General features: G+C 39.6%; 1 protein-coding gene across 1 annotated transcript in view; it reads right to left on the bottom strand.

The window, feature by feature from the left end:
* The window catches only part of tp63 (tumor protein p63), a 35,932-nt gene extending 20,991 nt beyond the window's left edge, over window positions 1-14,941 (bottom strand). The window contains exons 1-2 of the mRNA XM_042483681.1: window positions 14,764-14,941; window positions 8,268-8,525 (exon numbers count right to left, since the gene is read on the bottom strand). Of these exons, the coding sequence (XP_042339615.1) occupies window positions 8,268-8,525; window positions 14,764-14,805 (300 nt within the window). The 5' untranslated portion in view covers window positions 14,806-14,941. The remainder of the gene's footprint in view (window positions 1-8,267; window positions 8,526-14,763) is intronic.
* Between the last annotated feature and the right edge of the window lie 8,514 nt (window positions 14,942-23,455).

The following is a 23,455-nucleotide window of genomic DNA, read 5'->3' on the forward strand; positions in this document are numbered from 1 at the left end:
GGCTAAAGCTAACAGTGTTCAGGGTGGAGGACAGCCAGTTGACTGATGGGATTCAGTGGCTCACACAGGGTGCGGTGCTCAGGTGTTAACATGTAATTATGAGCCTTTCATTGGTCACGACGTGAATCGCACAGAGCCAAGGAACACAGGTGCACAATGTAGAGCTGCTTAATCACAACCGTTTGAAAGAAAACTTTTGTGTTTGCAAGAGCCGCACGTGACACTTTCACATGTGGCAGTGAGGCGGAAAACAATAACGAATGACCTAAAGTGCGACTACAAACACGACTGACTCCGACTGCTGCTGTGCAAACTCTGCAGGACAAAGAAAGCGAGCTGGTGCAATAATGAAAATATGCTGTTATAATCTGACTGCCTGCAACATACAATTTGTCCTGATGCTCGTACAGTGCTGCATGTGTGCAATTACTTTCTAACACATGCAGCACTCGAACACACAAAACACACACTTCCCGTGCAGCGCAGGTCGAGGCAGGCCCACAGCTGTAGCGTTCTTTTCTCCCTGACAGGCGCTGCGGGCGCATGCAGAAGTCAAGTCCTGACAAACATCAGGCCTTAAACAAGCACTGTTTGGCGCCTCTGGTCTTGTCTTCTTCATACCTGACATGTCATGTCATGCCCCAAGCTTCTCCCAAACCTGTTTAATTCAACAATAATGCTAAGGAGTTTTTTCCTCTCTCTTTTCTCTCACACAGAAGTAAAGCACCTGCTTTTTTTTAGATAAATAAAAAAAGAAAAGAAAATGTAAAGTTTAAGAGAATAACTACCTTTCTTTATATTTCAGCCAAAAACAAAATGTTCTGTTTCAGTCATCAGCACCAATCTTGACCACCCAATCTGAGTGATGACACCTGTCCCGAGGCAAACCTGTATGCTGACATGTGGTGTCATGTTTGTGTGGCGGGCGCTGAAAGAGTGAAATGTGTCTCTGTCATTTAGGATTAGCCAATCGGACCCTCGACTTCACCAGGAGCCAAAATGGATCTAACTAGGACTGTTGCATTTGAAAACGAAAATAAAAGCCAACAGGGCAGGAGATATGAAGGAGAAAAAAAGAAAAGCTTGTTGTAATTACTCAGATCATTTCTAAAACCTGTCTGATGTATCTTTCCATCGAGTCCTACAGCTTAAGGCAAGTTAGAATTTTTTAGAAGACTTATTTTAAAATCACTAAATGAAAGTTTTGAAAAATTATAAATAATAATAATTATTATTATTATTAATAGTAGTAGTAGTATTAAGTATTTTATCTATATATATTAATTTATTTTGTTTGTTTATTTATTTATTTATTCCTTTTTTCTTATTGCAAAATTTCAAGTAATTTTCTTGTAACTTGTAACTTCTTCCTGTCATTTGGAAAAAAAATGCTAAGGTTTCAAAGGGTTAAAGCTGTCATCATGTTTGTGTTTTTCTAAACTTCAGCTATAACAGGTTTTTGTGTTGAGCGCTCCAACAAACTCAGTAATGATTTGATCCAAGAAATGTTCCTGATGACAGACTGCTATCTTTTTTTTGTATTTATATAACGACACATGATGTTGTTGTCTGCTGAGGTGCAGGTGTCAGTTTGTGGTTGTTTGTTAGAGGCAAAAAAAAAAAAAAAAAAAAAAAAAAGATTCTTGTAATCTAAACTCTAAGCGAAAGGGCTTTTCCATGACGATTATGAAGAAATCCCATAGCCCATATCATAAAAACCTTTTCAACTCTGCCTGTTGTAAAAAAAAAAATTTCCCCTCCACCTTTTCCCATCTGAAGCTTTCAGGGCTCGTCTGCCTGTGATGGGCGAGTCGTGACAAGCTTCTTGACACAAACAAGTCTCAGCCCCATCTCGTGAGGCGTGGGACGGGCCCGCAGATGTTCCAGGGGCAAGCTGTGTCTTGCTGCCTTTCGCTAGAACACTCTTCTCTTTGAGCATTCGAGGGCTCTCCTCCTCCTCCTCCTCCTCCTCCTCCTCCGGCGCAATGTGAGATGCAACCATCAAGCTTAACTCTCTCAAAAAGACAGAGCCCACTCCAAGAGCACAGGGTTCAGGAAAGAGGCACACAGTATTTACACAAGTATTATCTACAGGCCCTCAATCCATTACTGTAATCCCTCCAGCTCTACAGCGTCCCAGTGATAGCCCAAACCGTGACATTCCTCTCCTTTGACTGCGCTGTGTGGTGGCAGTTAATACACACGGCAAACACAACCAATCTTCAGCCTCACAATAGTTGCAACAATGGCCGCCTCATTTGCGACACTCCATTAATTTAGCAAAGCAAAGAAGATAAAACATCTCAAACTCGTGTATTCAATTCACTCGGACGAGAGTTTTTTTAAAAGAAAAAGATTAAAGAGGGATCTCAGTGGAGACTACAGGAGTGCCAACAAGGAAACAGAGCGGGAGCAGTTCTGGGAAATGTTGACGTGTTGCGCCTCACAGTCATCCCAGACAGGAAGAGGTTAAGGTGTGGGTGAGGGATTAGGTGTGTCTCCGTAAGAACAGTCATCAAAAAGCACAGTACACAGTCCACTAAGTCCTGTGGAAGATCCCGCAGGCCTTCAAAAGGGGGCATTAGCAGATCTGTGCACAGAGCAAAGCTGCGGCGGTGTCATCGTCCGTGGCTCTCTGCCATCGGTCCGTCAGTCCGGCCGTTGAGCTACTGGGTCGAGATTATGGGAGCTTTGCGAAAGATCTCCTCAGATCAGGTGAGGGAGCGTCCTCCGTGATGGGACCCCAACACTATAATCACAATCCTTAGAATTAGGACGAGCCCACAAGGGGGAAATGACCCTCTCTTTATGGAAACTCAGCGGCCGAAAAACAAAATAATGTTCAGTGAGGAAAAACTGTGACAAATACTCTCTGGTAGGATTAAGCGACTGCAGTTTGCAGTTACGTAAGGCGTCTTCGCTGAATGATGCACTGACTGATTTTTAACCTGGCCACTAACAGAAAACCACTCTGAGGGAGTATTAATGCAGCGTTTCACTGTTTTTGGATGGACAATGCAAAGATAGTTGAGGTGTGAGATCGCCAAAGCCGCATTTCAGTATATTATCCTTAGAGCCTGTGTTAATTTCGTTGACGAAAACTAACTCAAAGACCTTTTTTCGATGACCAAAATGAGACAATGTCGAGCTAAAAATAGATCTTGATAACGAAAATCTCTCCCTCCTCCACAGCTCAACCCTCTCATCCAAATATGGTCCCTTCGGCTAAAAAAACAAAAACAAATTGGCGACAGCCAAACCTCAAGTCTTCAAAATGGCACAACCACACCAATGAGGGACATCACAGCAGCTACGTCCATCATTTTATACAGTTTATGGAATTAATTTGTTTTTACGGTAATGCAAAATGTATTTACTCCGTCTTAATGGGTTTAGTGTCACAAATGTTAGACTAAAGTCAGAAGAGTGCCTTCTTCATTTATTTAGCAGTTTTATTTCATTTCTTTTTGTTTTTAGCTCTCTGTCGTTTTTTCATTTTAAAATATATAATAAACTAGCCTCTGAGAAGAGATTATGGGTGCGTCTCGCTACAATAACAGGATGTAGAATAATATTGAGACACTGGAAATCATCTAGTGTTGTTTTAGGGTATGGATTTAAGTGATGACAAAAATAGCTGCTTTTGAACGCGTTACATACACAATAATGGGAGAATATATTTTCGAAATGTGGTGCCCCTTTTTGGCCCTAAAAGAGGGAATGTCTGACTAATATGGTACGGGCACCTGCTGTCATGAAATGGTAAATTCTCAAGTAATTGACATAGTGAAGCCCTTTTTTGTTTGTTTGTTGTTGTTGTTGTTTTTACTAGAGTTGTGCTATTTGTTAAAAAAGATGGGACTGAGAACATGCCTCTTGATTATGTGTAACATCAATAAAAAAAAATGCCACTGAGACGATGAAAGTCAATTCTGTTAGACCACACTGTTATTACCAGACTTTACACAGAAAAATATGAAGTATTTAAAAATTCTTCAATGATGTTTATTTTTTGATAAATATTACTGAAATTGGAAAATATAAACTTAAGGCGTCTTGGAAAGATAATCACTTTACTCAGTATGGCGATAATAGGTAACAAACCACTACTTTTCCACGTTAAGTCAGACCAATCAAACCAGTCTTGCATCATATGTTATGACTGTGGGACACACAGTCTACGGTGTCCTAAACCAGTGTGTCTCAGGCTGCGGGGCGTGCCGCTCACTAACCACACTCTTAACCTGCTCACAGTTGCACATCAGACAAACACTTTTGTTTTTGGACGGTGAAAATGAGAGGGATGAGTGAGGCAGTGTGGGAATTGGGTAAATGTCACAATCCCACACTCGGCGCGGCCCAGGAATAAGGTGAGATCGCCCAGCACTCCCAGCATGTTTACTTGGAAGACACGGTGCGTTAAATCACTGCAATAAGCTCAGCAGGTTTTTCAACCTTCTGTTTAAAAATATCTAATGTGGACTTCAAAAGTTTCCATTAGTAAATACTTTATGGTAATGCGGACAGTGGTGGGAAGTGACCAAGTACATTTACTAAAGTACTGTATTTTGAGGTACATATACTTGTATATGTGTATAGTGTATAGGTACTATACACTAATATACTAATATATAAAATTTTAACTTTCATTTAACCAGAAGTAAAGTCTTATTGAGATCTGAAAAATCTTTCTATTATTTTTTCAAAAAATAAACATAAAAATAATTTAAAAAGACAAAGAAAAAATTATAAATATATATATAAAAAAGCATTTTCAACTATTTTATACTACTAATCAAGTACATCTCACAGGGAAATACTGAACTTTTGGGATTACATTATTGAATAACTGTAGTGAAGTTATTAAATTAATCATTATTTTATTTCTAAAAACAATCTTATAGTATATAATACATTGCTTAAGAATAAACCAGTGGTTTCCAAATTTGTGAACTCTAACAAGAAGCTCATCTGCCCGACTTCTAGGCCATGAACTACCAGACTTTACTACCAGATTTATATATTTATATATTTAAGTAGTGGTAAATTCTCACGTTCAAATGCTGGTTACACATTGATGAATCTGTATTAATAATATATTGTATGACATATATTAATATAAGGGAGCACTGTTCTGCAGTACTTTTACTTTTGATACTTTATATACATTTTGCTAATGATACTTTTTTACTTATAATTAAGTAACATCTTAAATACCAGAGTTTATTGTACTTGTAATAGAGTATTTTTGGTACTTTTACGTAGGCAAAGGATGTGAATACTCCTTCCACCTCCGAATGCGGGCTTATTATATAATTCGTAACACGTCACACAAGACGAAGAAGCGAACCGCGTAACTGTGACATCTTCCTCCAAATCATGTCACACACAGCGATAAAACTGTGTCTGACGGTGACACCACTGTCACCTGCAACGTCCGCTAGGGTGCATTAATACACTAAATTTCTGCGGCTGTTAGTGTCTGCACACAGCAGTGCAGATGAGACACATAAACAACAGAGCAGGTGGAGCTCTGATGCAACAGCTGTCCCTCAGCTCTGTCATGCATAATGACAGAGCAGGAGGAGCTGGTTGTGTCGGTTTACGGCGCGTCACATGGTGACATCTAGCTGCGCGGGGCATCACCACACCTGGACCAACTGTTCACCTCTATCATCAGCAAACTAACAGTCAAATTAGGCCACGTTGTGAGTAAGCTGGTGTGGGCTAATAACAAGAACGTGATCGCCGGGGGTTAAGTGTCATGGTATAATTGAGGAATAGTAGTAGTTTTAACATCCATTGGCATTAGCTTTTAATCTAGATTAAAAGACTTTGGCTGAAGGGCAATTTTTTTTGTTTGTTTTTTTTTGTTCTCATATTATTGTGCCTAAGTGACAAATGGGAACATCAAGTTTTGAAACTGGTCCAGTCCTGAGTGAGAGCGCAGCAACCAGCAGCCCAAAAACAGTCTGCATTGTAACTACTTGCAACATGTTTGTGCTATCGATGTATTGCAACAAAAGTGCTTGTTTTTGTCACTGACGGACTCCTATTATTACTGTAAGTGTCTGACAACTCATGGATGTGATCCCTACAGAGAAAAGCCTTCTTAATAAAGAGTATGATCCTTTTTGTTCTACCAGAAACAGCCACAAAATTGCCATCGCCAAACCCACCAGACTTCATTTAAATATATAGTAATTTAATCACTGTAAAACCCACTTCAATAAAAGTCAACAAAACAAAATAAAAGTCACAAAAACAATCTTGGTTTGTCTCTTCACTGCTCCAACATTCACCAGATCTGGTTTGATTGAAATAAACGCTTAATTCATCCAGTTAGATATGAAAATAAGCTGGCTCTATACATGCTAAAATTACTGTTTATTTAAATGGAGTCTGGTGGGTTTTATGATGGTGACACTGGGGCTGTTTCTGCTAAAACAAAAAGGATGTTACTTTTTAACAGAAATGTCCATCTCTGTAGGGATCCCTTCCATAATGTTGCCCTACTCTTACAATAATCTGAGCCTGTCAGTGGCAGAAATTGAGGGTGCGAACCTGCCCCAAGAGGTTACATTGCAGCCTGTTTTGTGGCTGCCATCTGTAACTGTCTCACTGAAAACTGGACCAATTTTAAAAGTGGTTGCCATTAGTCACTTGGACACAAAAACATGGAAAAAAGGGTCCTAGTTTGAAAAACACTGAACTTAGCGTTTAGTGTGAATGTTCCCCATGATGACAGCTAGTGAGATCATGCTCATCAGTTCTTCATTTTTCATCAAGAGCAGTGTAAGAAATGCCTGAGGTTTAGTCGTGATGTGAAGCTATACATCTCAAGTGACACTGTTCCTTGCCAGATGTAGTTGTGCAACTTAAATCTGCCTGGAGCGCAGATTGTCAGATAAGGAGTTCATGGTTAGAGCTATCTTCTCAAACTCCACCGTGACGAATCACTGCCTCATACGATGACCTGGTGCGACGACAGCTGGTGCATCAATGTGTCTCTGTGAGTCCATATTTATAATGAGGATACACACAAAACTATATGAAACTATGTGGAAAACTGCTAAAACTAAAGAATATTGTGTTTTTTCAACCACTACAAAACAAGTCATGGAAAAACAAACGCAGAATTGCTCAGTACAACATCAGATTTAAAGGTTCACTTAAAGCATAGTGGGACAGAAAACTTACCTGGCTCTGTCTCACATCGCCTGATAGAGTGTGACAGTGTGCCAATGAATAAAAAGGAAGTTGTTGTAAGATGGTTTTCTACTGGAAAATCTTGGTTAAAGGAAGAGTTTTACTTTTTACACTCATACATGTATTTGCCATGTTGCTGAGAATTAGATGAGAAGATCAATACCGCTCTCATGTCTGTAACTTTATTGTAATGTGAAGCTTTCCTCAATTGTTTATTGGTAAAATTAACAACTGATTAAGTGAAACTCATGCGCTTTTCCCCTAAATCAAAGCTCACAACATATTGCATATACTTTGACAGCTTTGCATAGCTTATTGATTAATAGATTAATTTTCACGTTTCATTATATTCTTAACTAGTGATTAATCAATTGTCAACAGTTATCATCCCTAACAAATATACTATAGAAAAAAAATAAAATTAAAATTCCATTTAACTTACAAGATGCTGGTTAGTGTTTTTTTTCCAACGTTTTGACAAAGACAGGCTTTTTCCTTCTGTTTAAAGCCTTCGCTCAGCTAACTGGCTGCTGGTTTTAGTTTTATAATAAATGGACACATGTTGTCATTGATCACCTTATTCTCTCAGCAAGCAAGCAAATCAGTGTATTTCCTAAAATGCTGAATCATTCCTTTATTGAAGTCACTCTCCCGTAGATTAATAGTTAGCCATTTATGTAAGAGTATGTGCAGAAAAAACCTAAACATGTTTCAGCTTTTAAAGAAGTCTAGATGCAAGTGTTATGGTATTTTCATGTTAATTATATGGGGTAACAGTGAAAACTTGTATTTATGTGGCACGATGTGGAGTTAAATTCCAAATTTAACCATAAAATCTGCAGTACCAATATCCTTTAACCTTAGTGGTAGTCGAAAAAGTTTTACCAGATTCATATTGGTGAAATTCTGACAATCACAGCTGCTAGTTTTCGGAGCAGAGACGGCACTTTGGCTCTCGGTGCATCATGCAGAATAAGATTTTTGCAAGTACTGCTCCACCATGAGCTGGAATCACATTCATTTTAAGCACAAACTACTGTGATGAGTAAGCGTCTTACCGTCCAGGTGGCAGACTTGGCTGTACTAGACTGCTGGAAAGACACATCAAAGGTGTGGGGCCCGGCGTAATCTGTGTTGGATGGGATGGCCGGCGAGGGAGACAGGGCGTCGAAGGTGGAGCTGGGCTGGGCGTAGGGTGAAGGGGCCGTCACGTTGTTCTGTGCATGGTCGTTGTTGTAGGGGCTGGTGGAGGTGGAGCCTCCGTTCTGAATGTTCTGATCCATGCTGTTCAGGAGCCCCAGGTTTGTGTACTGTGACTGGAGACGGAGGGGAGGGGTGGGGGGGCAACAAGACAGAAACGTCTTCAGTCAATATAAATATAGGAGAATTTAATGGTGCTTCCATCTGACAGAAAGTCAACAGTTAAAAGTGAATCTTGACATGCAAATCGACTGACGGTAATAAGAGATATAAGAAGAAAAGATATTTAAGATTCAAAAAGGGTTTGTCTGTAGTTTGTTAGATTGATCAACACAAACACTGAGAATATGACAAAATCTTGCAAGAATTAGCTTTCAGTAAGCAGTGTTACATTTTTAAATCACACCAAGATATAGTTGGTAAATCCAATCCAAATGTATTTATAAAACACATTTAAAAGCAACAGAGTTGACCAAAGCACTCTGCTTCAATAAATAGATAAAACATAGCATAAACAGCATAAAACATAACCAAGATGGAACAGACTGTTTACAAAAAGGCAATAAAACCACAAGATAAAACCACAAACTGGCAACTCTCACACAGGGTCCGTGAACACCGAGGAGAACAAATTCCACAAATTCCACGCAGTTTCAAATTTAAGGGCTTTAGTTAAATAAAGTGACATCCATGGGACCTGAGATGTGTTTGGATTTAATTTACCTTGAGAACAAATCTAGATCTGCACCATTAAGTCACTTAATCAATGGAAAGAATCGCCAACTATTTTTGATAATAAAAAATATTCAGACAATAATCATTTTAAATATGAAAATCTGCATCTTTTCTTTACCATTTATGATAGTAAAAAAAGAGTTGTCGGGTTTTAGACAAAATAAGCAAAGTGTCACTTTGCACTTGGTAAAACTGTGTTTCTTGCCATTTTTTGACAGTTATAAACTGAACGATTATCATCAAAAAAATCGAAAGATTAATTTCAGTTTTATTTATGGAGCCCATTATCACAAATCCCAGTTTGCCTCAGAGGGATTTACACCCCATTACATCCCTCTGTCCTCGGACCCTCACTGCAACGAAGGAAAAACGCCCCTAAAATTTAGTAAGTTTTAGTCGCCAGCTGTTTTTTAAAGCCTTTATTTAACCAGGTTTGTCCCATTGAGATTAAAATATGTTTTTTACAAGGGAAACCTGACCAAGAACAGCAACATCACAGAGTTTCAACGGTAAATAAAATTAACATAAAAGCACACCGATGAAAACCATTGTTAATTGTTTAGCCCTTCACACGTCTGTCTAACAGAACACTGAATATTTCATGTCAAGTTTCAGTGAAGGCTCTTGACACTCGAGGAAAGCATGCAAAAGGAAGTGGAGATCTGGTTTCCAAAAGAAACAAAGTCAATGGTACAGCAGCTCAGAGTTATGTTTACGGTCTAGCTCCTGTGATCACTGGCCCCAGAAATACCTCGGTGGCAGAAATACTAAATCTGATTTAATAATTCAGCCACTGAAATTCGTGTCTTGCTTTTGGATCAATGCTCTGCTACAAACCGCCGTCTGATTCCATTTCCCACAACCACAACCATCCAGACGGGAGGAACGGAATTAAAATATCTGCCTCTAACAGGATGGAGAATACACCTGGGTCGCAGCCAGCCCCTTCCTGCTTGCTCCGCTTGCCATTCACCCCATTCCTTTCCATTTATAAACGGCACATTCCTGGACGAGGTGCCATGGCTCTCGCTCTTTAGACGGCCATTAATCTCTCCAGGGCCTCTTGTTTATTTCAAGCACGGCTGACCACAGCTGTCCGGATCACACCCACTGCACTGCCAGGTGTTAGCGGCGTGCCAGATGACCAACAAAACACACGCTCAGGTAGGTTATTAAACTGGTAATCAAGGGAGTATACTGTGAAGCAATGTTGCTGCTCTGTTGCAAACAGATCCACACACACTTCGTCACAGAGACACACCTGAGAGGAGGTCACACGAGTCAACTGAAAACTTGTGCAACAGTGCCAGAGGGAAGCTCGCCGTTTGGAGGGGGGTCACAGAGAGTGGCTGCTGCTTAACCCCCGAAACAATGACACCAGGGCTTATGAGAGCTTCTCTGGAGAACAATAATGCCGAGCATGCAGGTGTTAGGAGACAAGTGTTTTGGGAAGGGAACACACACACACACACACACACACACACACACACACACACACAGAGAGAGAGAGAGAGAGAAAGAAAACTCTAAAGGAGACCCTCCAGCCTTTAGCAGGGAGAAACACATGCTCCCCTACAATGGGCTAATTACACACATTTATAAAGGTTAAAACCACTGATACTCAATTTACTAATCTGGCCCACAGTAGGGTGCTCCCAGCCATTTTCTAATTTACAATAAAAATAAAGTGATTCACACTGGGAATTATTTTTGTACTTTGAGTATACATTAGGTGGTAGAGTGCATAAAACAGCATCAAAAGCCCAGAATGTCCACAAAGACTGGAAACATCTGAAAATCCTGGAAAAGTCCTAAAATCCTGGAAATGTCTTAAAATCCTATAAACCCCCCAAAATCCTAAAAATGCCCTAAAATCCTAGAAATGTGCAAAAATCTTGGAAATGTCCAAAAATCCTTAAAATATGCTAAAATCCTTGAAATATGCTAAAATCCCAGAGACATGCATGGGGCTACTGCAACTGGCCCCTGGCCTCCTGTCTTTTTGCAAAAGTGGCCCCCAAGCTGAGCATTCCTGGTTAAAACTCAGTGAAACTGACGAGTGAGTGCATCTGATCTCAGAGAAGAAAAAATGTGACAGATTCAAACCGGTTTACTGAAGAATAATAGAAGCTAATCAGTACTTTTTATTTTAGCCTACATGAATAAAAGAAAGAAAACGGTCCCTGTTATGCATGGGCAACTAACATGGTGATACAGTTTCATGTTTAGACAGTTTTTTCCCGTATGTGAGCAGTCATGATATCAAGCAATTCTTTTGAACTATGGCGCAATCTGCTGCAATTACAGCGAGGCGCTCAGCCGTTCAGAGATGACACAGCCTCCTCCACTACCTGCAGCCGTGGATGTGACAGCCACCAATTATCAATGTCAAATTATTGCTGGCCAGAGACCAAAAATAGATAAAAGAAAGGGACATAAAGCAGAATGTCTGACACTGAATACTTGCATTACACAGGGTTGTAGATAATGCCTCTCATGGTCTAATTGAATCAAAGGATTAAAGATGAGAAAAGAGGATAATTGAGCGGATAGTGAGGCCCACCAGAGTCTTACCTAAACTCATCACGTTTTAATGTTTAATTGACTGGAAGTGGGATATCAGTGTTTAAAAAGCTTGTGTGGGGGACTTTCAGGCCTTCCTTTCATCAGATCTGATTCCACTATAATACAGCAACCATTTAATAACCCCTTTAGCTGCTCTTAAAAATTCCTGCTGTTTATAGCCGACGCTGTGTTTAGGCCTTTGGGATGTCAGGCTGCTAAGCAGGAACACGGTAAATCAGCAGCCTTGACATCCACAACAGCCTTTAATAAAGTTTTTGAATGGTTGTGCAGTCTGTTTGGGGCCTTTGAGCGCTTTTCTTCGTCTGAGATAAATGCTGGGGTCAGCGTTTCAGGCCAACAGGAAAGGGAGGCTGCTGACCTTCAGAGAGATGGCCTGTTGATTACAACGTAGGAATCTAAATTATCCAGAACACATATCAGAGATTTTTCCAATACACATGGCAGCACTAATTTAAAAGTTACTGCTAGGGCAAAGTTACTTGGTATGGCACACTGACACAGTCAAGTTATTCCTTGTGTTATAGTTAGTGCTGGGCCAATGCCCAGATGAATGAAGGTAATAATCATGTCTTACTTTGGACATTTCTAATAGTATTAAAGTTTAGTTGACTAAAGGTAAAACATGACCTTTGCAGCTTGTGGGATGATTGTGGAGATTCTCTGCTCGCCTATCAGATCAGAGAGAGTTCACACTGTCATGAAATTACTGGAAAGTTTACAAATCTAGAAAAACTGTTTTCAGGCTGTTATAAAACGTAATAAATCGAAATATATGTAATCTTGATGCTCAGCATATCACAAACATCTAAAACTGCAATACTTACAATAGTTGTATCACGACTAAAGTATTGGGATTATATCATATCGTGGACTGTACCCATTTTAAACTACTCAAATAAAGTAAGGGAAATGGGGGAAAATTTTATGGAAAAGTTGGGAAAATTCATTGATAAAAATGTGTGGAAACCCTGGAGTGTCATTTATGTTAGTTTGATTATTATTAACAGTGGCACAAGTCAACATATATATTCTGTGATCTTTGGAAAATTATACAAGCCACACATTAACCATAAAATACTCCATAAAATACTGCCCCTCTGCCCACAAGTCTTCACACCATAAACTACAAACAGCTGTTAAGTAAATTTTCTCGACGTTTGAAGACGACAGATGAAATTCCATCACTTCTGCCTAAACACAGTATAAATTAAATCTCCTGTTGCTGTTAGGTGGTCACAAAGTGATAAGGCCAGAGTTTGGGGGACCAATAGATGACAGGAACCAGAGCAGACTTGGCCTGAGGGGGGAATAGCTCCCATTCCAGGCTCTCTGGTGACCTGCTGCGTGTACTTTGGGCCAGCGTGAGCATCTAAAGGTCTGTGATGAGTGACCACAGGGGAGGGAGGCATTAAAGGCTCAACAGGGCTGTGGGGGGTTAAGGTGGGGCTGGGTGGGGGTCTATCTACACCTCATACCTGCTGGGGTGGGCAGAGTAGGTGATTGTATCTACATCAACACACCATTAAAGCAATTACGATCCCGGACTAAACAGCAGCGCCTGGCCAGCCACATTCTAATGGTGGCAGCGGCTCCCAGGAGACTGGGGACGGGGGAACCCGATACCTCACACACTGCGGGGATTGAGCCGGACACCACTTACAGACCCCCTGCTCAACAACTTAAAAGACAGTGACCTGACACACCTGCTATCTGCAACCTGCAATCTCAGAATCTATCAGCACGCTCTCTCGCTCGGCTGTTTGGATGCAGGATTTGGTCGGTAAAAGAAACTTGACACAATAGTTCACTAAAGCAACAAAAAAACTCCCCCAAAAAACCCCAGACAATTCTGAAACTTAAGTGTATATTTAACATAGTTCAAGCTTACCAAAAATCAAGAGCTTGTTGCATTTTTAAATACTGTAAACTTGACAGGGCCAGTTTCTTGGCTTGCTGTGGAAACATGATGGCTCAACTGAACTGATGCAAAACAATTTCCCAAATCAGAGGAAGCAGTGTTTTCTGATTTCTTTTTTTAAAAGAAGCTGAACATTACTTCAATACAAACTTCCTAAAATATTTCACTTCAAAACATCCTTCAAGTGTTTACCACCGAGCTCTGCAAACACAGATCCATCAATCAGGATGCTTGCACTTTCGAAATGAAAAATGGAAAAACGACTTGCGTATTTTTTGTTTGTTTGTTTTTTTCAAACTAAGAAATTGAATGCACATTGATGCATTAAAAACTTTTTTTTGCTAGTTATGGTTTGTTTTGCAAAAAAATATTAAATGCAAAATGCAGACATTTGGATCAAGATAATGAAAAACTCCTGATTCTTCTGAAAATTCTTCATCAAAGTAGCACAAAATAACATCAGAATAGCCTCAAATCAGTAAAATGACCAACAATATGATGTTTTCTCTTCTATTTTCTAAAATCTATTTTCTTTTTTTCATTCGTTATAGGCCTATTTTAACTGAGGTTATCCATGTAAGGGGAAGAAACTTTTTCACCACAGATTTTTAGAAATTTTTTCACTCGTCAGCAACAATCAGGCTCAAAGTAAATCACGTCTTCTGACAAAATCAATGCCAAGCCAGACAGCAGCCATTTTACAAGAAGGACATACAGCATTCACAGAGATTCTCCAGGTGTTTACATTCCCCTGCTCTCTGGACTATCACACGCACACAGAGGCGCACGCGAACACACACAAACTGTCAGACGAAAAACCATCTTCTCCGCGTTACGTCTTTTTATGGCAATTTTTACTCTATAAAAAACAGGATATTTATATTTTCTTTTACTTAATTAACACTGAATGTCTGAGTTTGACCAAAAAAATGTCCAGTAACAAATCGTACAATTCAATTAAAGATTGTGGATCACTTAAAACAATGACATTAAATCTAAGTCCCCAAATACAAGGCCTGTAAGTGTTTTTGTGATATCTGGAGCTCTGGGGTACCAACTAAAGGAATGTGTGCGATGGCCGATGCCCCACACCGTTCCTCTGCGGTTGTTCTTACCTCGTTGTAAGATGTGGTGGACCCCGTCTCCAGGTACAACATGTTGGCGCTGAGATTGAGCAGAGCTGCTGCTGTTTGCTCCACTGGCTCCAGGATTCCACAAATCACTTTTCCCCACTCTAAAGGAGTGATGTGGACTACGGATGCAAAGTGGACACACAGAAGCTTCTATAGGATCTTTGGGATGTCATATATACCGGGAAGAGAGGGGGAGGGATCTAAGGAGCTACCTGAGTCCAATACCTGAGTCCACACCCATCTCCAGGAGAAGCACCGTCTCCTTACCCGTCCTTTGAAGCTGTGCAGGGATCCTCCAAGGTATTAGTTTGAGCAGCGAATTACTATTTCGTCTTGTTAGCGATGTTTAATATCAACAAAAGATCTGATTGCATTGCCATTGCGTTTTCCTTATTTTCAATGAGAGCACGAAATATGATAGAATAACAAAAAAAATACAGCAAAACACGTTCACCTCTGAACTGCCATCATTTTAACTCATAAACCACATTTAATGCACTCTTGATTATATCAATGTAAGTGCATGATATTAAAAAAATCAAAACGGACAAATTCTTTAAATGCTGATGATAAAAAAAGAGTAAATACCTACAGAGAAAAATCCATTGGGCCAACAAACCCCAGACTGAAGTGGAGTCTGGGGCTGTGAGAGTATACATTCAGCAGCTAGTTAGCATAAGAATCGCTCCCCTTTGCATCCCCAAAGCAATCCTGATGCAGAGCCCCCCAGAAAAACAATGTGACTCCTGTAGATTGCTTGTATCTATCAGAGATGACTGATGTAGATCTGTTTTGCAAACACAGATAGTGTCTAGATGCTGCAATGGTGCCAGCATCTAGAAATGTGACAGTATCAAGACAATTGACACCATGAATTTAAGAACAATTTGGCTTTGGACATTTATTTGCAATATTTCAACTGAGGAGCTGAAATCGTGGCGTTTGGTTCGAGTGGATTTAGCAAAGTAAAACATCTAATATACAACGGTTTACAAAAGCAACCCAACCTCTCTATTAAAAATTAGTGCAAAACCAAGATGTTATCCACACAAACTGTCTGGTGTCACCATTGTGCTCCTCTGGATGCCTAGTAGTGCAGATTAAAATAAAAATCTCTGCTTACAATCTAGTGTAACAGCATCACAGCAGATGTCAACCTGAGTGAATAGAACTGGCTGCACTGGTAGATGACAAGGGAGGAGACTGGGCGGCCAGTGCTGCACAAATCACTTGTATTACTGCAGCTGGGGGGTTAAAAAAACTCCTGCCCTGTGGTCAGAATGATTTGAAAGCTGTCTGAAAACTTAAGCACAACTATGACCTGAAGTCAGTGTCTCCAATCACCAGCCACACCCTGGTCGGGCCCCGGGGCTACGAGCCCACAGGTCAGCCTGTCACAAAGGCAAATCAACACTTTAAAGAGCCCAATTCAGTGGCCTCCCGAGGTAGCCAGGCTGCAGTGAGGACCTGGCCAAACCTTGAGTGTGACAATTAGTTCAGCTAAACAAACTTCTAATTATGTTAAAACAACATTGGCATCTGAAAAGCAGTTAGAGTACTCTGTGAATAAAGTCAATAGAACAGTAGGTGTTTTCAAGCAGGACAGGAGACTCAGTATAATAAATACTGATAAATACTGATGCAACTGAGGTCAGGCTGAGATAAACTGCAGTGGGTTTGTAAATAAACACATAACCTAACCTTTTTAACCCTTAAGGGACTGTTTGGTGCATTTTAAATGCTTTGCATTCTTCATTTTTTCGATAACTTTGGCTGTGTTTATGCATTGGACATACATTTTGACAAGATTGTGTATTTAGGTTTAATCCTGGAACTTCCAGCTCAGGTCCTACAATAACTCTAAAATTTACTGTGTAAACAAAAGTGTTACAATCACACTGTTAAGTGCAAAAAATGAGCCACTGAAACCCATTCAGACTGCAATGTTTTAACCCCACAGCCATCAAAGCATAAAAAACATGCATTTTATTATTTCTGGGTGTCATTCTGGACTTTTGCCTTGGAATTTCTGATTTTTACTATTTTCCACTTGATGACATCATTTTTACCACATTTTATATATGGAGAAAATACATGCTATTTTCACTAGGTGCACTGTCACAATCAATGCTGCTGCAAATCATTGGCATATCCCAGGCTGTGATAACAACAAAAAAAAATCTACATATAGTCTTTGTAGTATACTGAAAATCGCTGATTTGTTGTGAGGGGTTTCATATAAAAACATGGTGACATCATGACAAAAAAACTGTCATTTCAAGTAATACAACTCTGAAAATTAGTGAATATTTTATATTTATTATTTATTATTAGGACTGATGTTGGTTAAAAAAATCAAAGTAAGTAGAGTATAATATTCATTTAGAATATTTTTTAAAACTTGATTGTGAAAAGCGCATTTAATGCACAGAGTGCTATGAGTGTATGCAATATTGATGCAGGTCCTAAGGGTTAAAGGGCATGCTTTTCTTGCATAATTAAACAGAGAAAACAACAAACCAATAATGACGAATCCTAAAATGTTTGTTTATGGCACAGAAATCAATGTGGATTATAATTTAAGGAACCTAAAAACCACCTCATTTGTATCATATCTGCCCATCCTAAACTCTACTCTCAGACATCTCTATTAACTGCTTCACCTCAGCGGTGAGAAACTAAGAAGAGAGTCGGACCAGGCCGCAGCTAAAGATCCGCAGATCCAGGGGCTCAGACAAAAGAGGCTTTGCTAAAGTTTTTCCTTTTAAAGAAGCTGTTCCTTAAGTCAGATAGATTAGTTTAGTATCAGGTGTCAGGCTGCAGTAGCTGGGAAGGCACAGACACCTGCCCTGAAAACAGTGTGAGCTCCCGTCCACACCGACAGACGCAAACAGTCAATGGAGAGAGAGAGCATCACTTGGGTGGCATTTCCTAAAACCCCAACAATCAACTGCCACCAAATCCTGAAATAGTCCTCTTTAAAAGAAATAAACTTAAGCTGCTTTAGTTAAAACTCATTTTCTCACTGGAATATTTTGTTTCAAAAGCTGCTGGAAAAATTCAAAGGGAAAAGAAAAAGGCCAAATGTAACTGTATGCATAAAGAATTTATCAATTCATCAGACATAGTTTAATTAATTAATTCATCAGTATTTGGGATGTGGGTTTGTGTTCAAGGTCTAATTTAAAGGCTGCAGAGTCTTTCATCAGTATCAGAGTTGTTCTGCTGACAGAGGAGCACATTTAACTACAGTTGTTAAATAAACAATATTTGGATAAGTGTCATTTAAAGCACTGAACAGCAAACCACTTTAAGACCTTAAACTTGACTTAGCCTAGAAGCTGAAAAATTAAAATTAATAATCCAACCTAAATTTGTCCCATCATAGAGAATAGCTTTTTTAAATTCTAACACAATTTCTGATATCACAGAAAACGATTTATCTCTAATGTGGCTGTTTAAATGGTGTCCTGAGCCCTTCACACTGCAAGACAAATTATCAAAAATGTATTCAAACCAACAACTGCCTTTCTGAACAAAATGCACTATTTTACAATGTTTCTGTCACCACTGAATCCACCTCAGTCTGGATCAAGCCCCATGCATGATGAGAAGTAGTGAATTAAATTCTTATATTTAAAATAAATCTACAAGGATAACTGATGTTATATAAAAGACATTTATGGGATTATTACTGGAGGATTTATTCATGCTCTCTCTCTCTCTCTCTCTCAAAGAGTGCGACCTGCCAGTATTTCAATTGAACCTGGCATGATGTAGTACTACTAAAAGTCGAGTTAAGCCCGGTCTTAGATGAAAGAAAGATGTAAGAAAAAACACAAGACATGAGGGCGATAGGGGCTCACGCTGCAGCATCCTCACATCCACAGTTTTTATACGAGGTCTCGGTCTGACTCAACAGTTATTCAAGTGGACCGTGGCGAGCTCTCTTCCCGGTGCTACGCCTTAAAAAACATTTCTTAACGTGCTGGAGGCAAATGGGTGGAGCATGTCAAAATACAAAACGAACTTATTATGGTTGGGTATTTAATGCACAGGCTTACTTTGAATTAAATACAGTAAGTCCTCAATGAATAATCCAAGTAAAATTAAAGTTGTGCCTCAGTAAGTGAAATTAAAAAAGTTGTAAGACTAGTGTTGTAATTTAAGAGGTACTAAAATATCTGCATATTTGGACAAATAAAGCATAAGATGGACTGTCAACATAAATTTTTTTCCTTGTAAGTTGGGTGTAATTAGATAAAATAAAAGGGGTTTATGGGTCCCCACTGTGAACAGCAGTACAAGGAGAGAAACAAATGCAGATAAAATAGAAAGAAACAGAAACAAATAGTAAAAGATACATAAACTAAAATAATAATAGAATGAAAACAGAAACTGCACTGGCAGCACAGCGATGACGTGGTTAACACTGTCACCTCACAGCATGGGTTTTTTCTGGGTTCTCTGGTTTCCTCCCACAGTCTATAGACATGCAGGTTAACTGTTGACTCTAAATTGCCCGTAGGTGTGAATGTGAGCGTGAATGGTCGTCTGTCTCGATGTGTCAGCATGTGTCAGGTCTGGCGACATGTCCAGGGCTCACCCCGCCTCTCGGCCAATCTCAGCTGTAACAGACTCGATCCCCCGTGACCCTTAACAGAATATAAGCTGCTACGAATAATGAATGAATGAATATAAAAACTATATGACAGAATTTGGAGACAAATTTCAGGAAGTGACAGTGATGTGATTTATAGCAGCAGAGACCACTAGAGACCATCTTGCAATGCGAGCCGCAATACATTGATCCACTACTTAAAACAAATTAGGGCCAAAAACGTAAAGTGTTTAAGTCAACGTCCCTTCCATATTTGTCATTTTGATCTCACCTACACAGTTGTATTCATCACTGCATCTTGTACTGTTGCAACGTTATAACAAAAATCTGTCCACAGACAGAAGACATATAAACACTCGGCAAAGTACTCAAAACAGCTTCTGTGTTTCCTGCTACAATAGGAGCCAACAGGACCAGTTTGCCATGACGACACACAGAAACAAAGAGTCAAAACGATACGAACTGTTTAGACATTATCACAGTTGGTAATGAGTCTGTAAATAATGTAAACCACACTGATACATGATGTGACGAAGTGATGGTACTTAGTGTTGTGCCCAAAGGTGCCCAAGCACCCATGTTTGTATTGTATATTAACCCTTTGAAACCAGAGCAAATTGGCCTAATTTCTTTCAAAAACATTGGAAGAAGTTTTAAGTGAGAGTAACAGGAAAAAATACCTGAAATTAAAAACAAAAGACAAGAGAAAAATGAATAGAACAAAAAAACAAAACAAAAAGAAAACCCAAAAGGTAAAAAAAAAAAAAATCTAATATTTAGATAAAATAGTTAATAATTTTAATGATGATGATAATAATCTTTTTTTGTCTATTTATTTATTATTATTATTGAGAATTTTTCCAGGTCATTTCCTTTTTCCATTTTCTTACAATTTGTGGGGAATCTCTTGCCAAGTTGTCCAATGCCTTATTTGCCATGTTTTCATAAGGAAAAATAAACTAATTTGCTCAGGTTTCTGAGGTTTAAATGCATGTGAAAGGTGTCTGAATGCAGCACAAAAAAACTGATGTCTTTCCACTTTTTCAAAGTGTTAACATATTGACACGATGACTAACACAACTCTCAAAATGACAAAGAATAAAACATCTGACGCCGACACGAGAGCGGAAATGATTGCTCCACATGTGGCAGATACCTTTCGGATGACTGCATTCACATTAAACTGACATTCTGTGAATCTCGCGGAGAAAGCTGATCAGCTGCTTAGACATCGAACTACTGCAGCAACACGAGGAGGTGAGGTGAAAAAAGTACGAATCCAAACACAAACATGTAATTAGATCTCGGGGAAGCTAGCTGTGTGTTGACTGAGCTACTCTGCTGTAAAGTTGTTTAAACTTTATCCTGCGTCTGAGAAGAAGCTCTGCTCCTCCGCTCCACACTGCGTCTTCCACGCACAGCTGATCAGAGCTTTATCTGGGTGTAAAATCAGCTGTTTGGGGTAGGATATAGCGTTTCTCCTGCCACTATTTCTGCTACATTCCTTCATGTTATTCTACCCTCTGCTTGCTCCCCCCCTTGTTGCCACCCCCCACCTTTACACGGAGAAGACACGTACTGATAGATGAGAGCTGGGACCTCTGCGAGTGAGGCAGGTGCTGCGTTAAATTGTTGCCCTGCAGCTACAGAAAAAAAAAATCCAGAAGAAAGAGGAATTTCAGATTAAACATAAACCCTACACAATACAAATAAGTCCCCCAGGGCACTAAACAGTGAGCTGCATCCTAATGACTCACGAAAGAGGCACACCTCCACGCGGGTGGAGGAGAAAGGGGGGGTCGGGTGAGGGTGGTTGTGCCCACCACCTCCTATCATCAAAACAGCGCGATCGGGGCTTGGTGATTGGCAAGCCGCCACGGCAGCGGGCTCTTAGTCCCACACGAATGCTGCCCAAGTTGCTGGCGTGCCAATCACAGCACCACGCCTCTCTTTGGTAGAGAGGAAAGTGGGTGGTGGGGGTGGGGCCATTAATCACCAGTTCAAGAGAGCACAGGCCCCCCCGGGGGGATGCGCAGGGTAACATTACTCAGCTCCTTGAACAAAATTTTTATTTGCTATTTTTTTCCATCCTGGCTGGACAACAGCATTCCTGCGCTGGGAGGGGAACATGCACATCATCCCTCAGTAGCAGAGCTGGCAGAGATACGCTCCTCACTCCAGGTCAAACAGGAGGAGTTCATGCAGTGCAACATCTAAACATAACACAACATTAACTAAACATCTTCTTTTTTTTCTTAGTGCTTTACTCAGCTGCATTATAATGTGAATATGTTGTAGGGATGTTCCCTATGACTGATTTCCTGTACTTTAACGGAAGTTTAAATCTTTAAATCACAGTAATACTTTTGATCAGGGGGAGAAATTGTGGTTTGTGAAAGTCGTTCTGATGCCAGCAGAGAATTATAGCAAGTAGAGATAAGTACAGGCACAAGTGTCTAAAATATAAAAACATTAACGGTATACAGTTAGCACTAGTATGTAAATGTTAAAAAATAAAGTAGGCATCACACAAACATCACCTAAAAATAATGAGAAAAAAACTGATAAAAAATATGAAAATGATGTTGAAATATGCCGATAAAAATGTGCTACTCATCATATTTTGTTAGATTTTTTTCAGTAACATAATTGTGAATAATAAAATTGCTTTAATTATGAATATGGTTTTTGGGACATCTAGAATTTGGATCATTTTCGAATAATGCTAGATAAGATAATTCTCTTGTCACCTTTTACTAATTTCTTGCAGTTTGTGGGACATTTCTAACCCAGTTAATCAATGACTTTTTTCCAATATTTTTGACACAAAACTAACTAATTTTCTCAGGTTTTGAAGGGTCAAATAGTTCATGAAAGGCATCTAAATGCAGCACAAGAAAAATGATACTGATCCAGGTTTCAAGGGGTTGAACTTAGACTAATAGACTAGCCTAAGTTAAATGTAAGAAAAAAAACAGTCAAAATATAGCAACATTTAATCTGTAAGGCTAATAAACATTGTCCAAAAAATATTTTTTTTAATTTAAAAAAAATTTTTTTTTAGAGCTATTTAAAATCGTTAAATAGCAGAATCGTATTTTAGAAATTAATCACTAAAATCGGTCACTTTGCATCATGAATTATGAATATTGCACATTGTCCATCAAAACACGGCTACAGCTCATTAAAACTGACACACAAACCGACATATACGGGTACGTCCTGGGTTCTCACAGTCTCCAGGGCTCCCAAAACCACCTCTCCCGTTGAGCCTCGCGAGGTGACATTCAGCCACTGCTGAGTGTGCATGAGGCTCAGACATATTTACCACGCTAAACGTTTGTGGACAGCAATCACGTGCTTGTGTATGCGTGTGTGGAAAAGAGGGATAAAGAGAGAGAAAGAGGGAGATTCTCTGATGACCAGAGCTGCTGATTGGCCTCACATGCCAATCTGAAAAAATTTCCATTAGGTATCTTCATAATAACTTTAAGAGACTAGCATTGCTGGTGCCGCCCAGCAAGTGTAGTAATGTTTAATTAACTTTGAGTAATCGTACACATCCCTAATGTGTTCTCACAAGAGGCAATTTCACAACTCCTGCAACAGCGCTCTCAGTTAAAAAAAACACAAAACACACAGACACAAAAACCCACAAATTGAAGAGTCACAGCATAAAGTACATCATCAGCTTCGTGACACTACAAACTCACATTCTACCATCAACAGTCTCACGGGGGGCCACCCAGGTCAAGCACAGCTCAGGCTGAATGAGATCATATCAACACTTTACAGACAAACATCTCAGACGAAAAAAGATAAACCAGCACGATTCACCGGCTGTTAAACAGCTCTGCACTAATTTTCACAACGGTCCGGGGAAATTCCATCGTAAATATGGAAATTGAAAGTACAATTGCTGTTGTACAACCTATTGGAATTTACACTGGAAGTCCCATTAACACAGAATGAAAGTAATCTAATACGGTGCACTTATTAATCAACCTAAGGCACTCTGTAGGTGCTCTCTGTGGAGCGTTCTGTATGGTGTCA

This window comes from Plectropomus leopardus, chromosome 3, assembly GCF_008729295.1.
Source record: "Plectropomus leopardus isolate mb chromosome 3, YSFRI_Pleo_2.0, whole genome shotgun sequence".
Classification (NCBI taxonomy): domain Eukaryota; kingdom Metazoa; phylum Chordata; class Actinopteri; order Perciformes; family Serranidae; genus Plectropomus; species Plectropomus leopardus.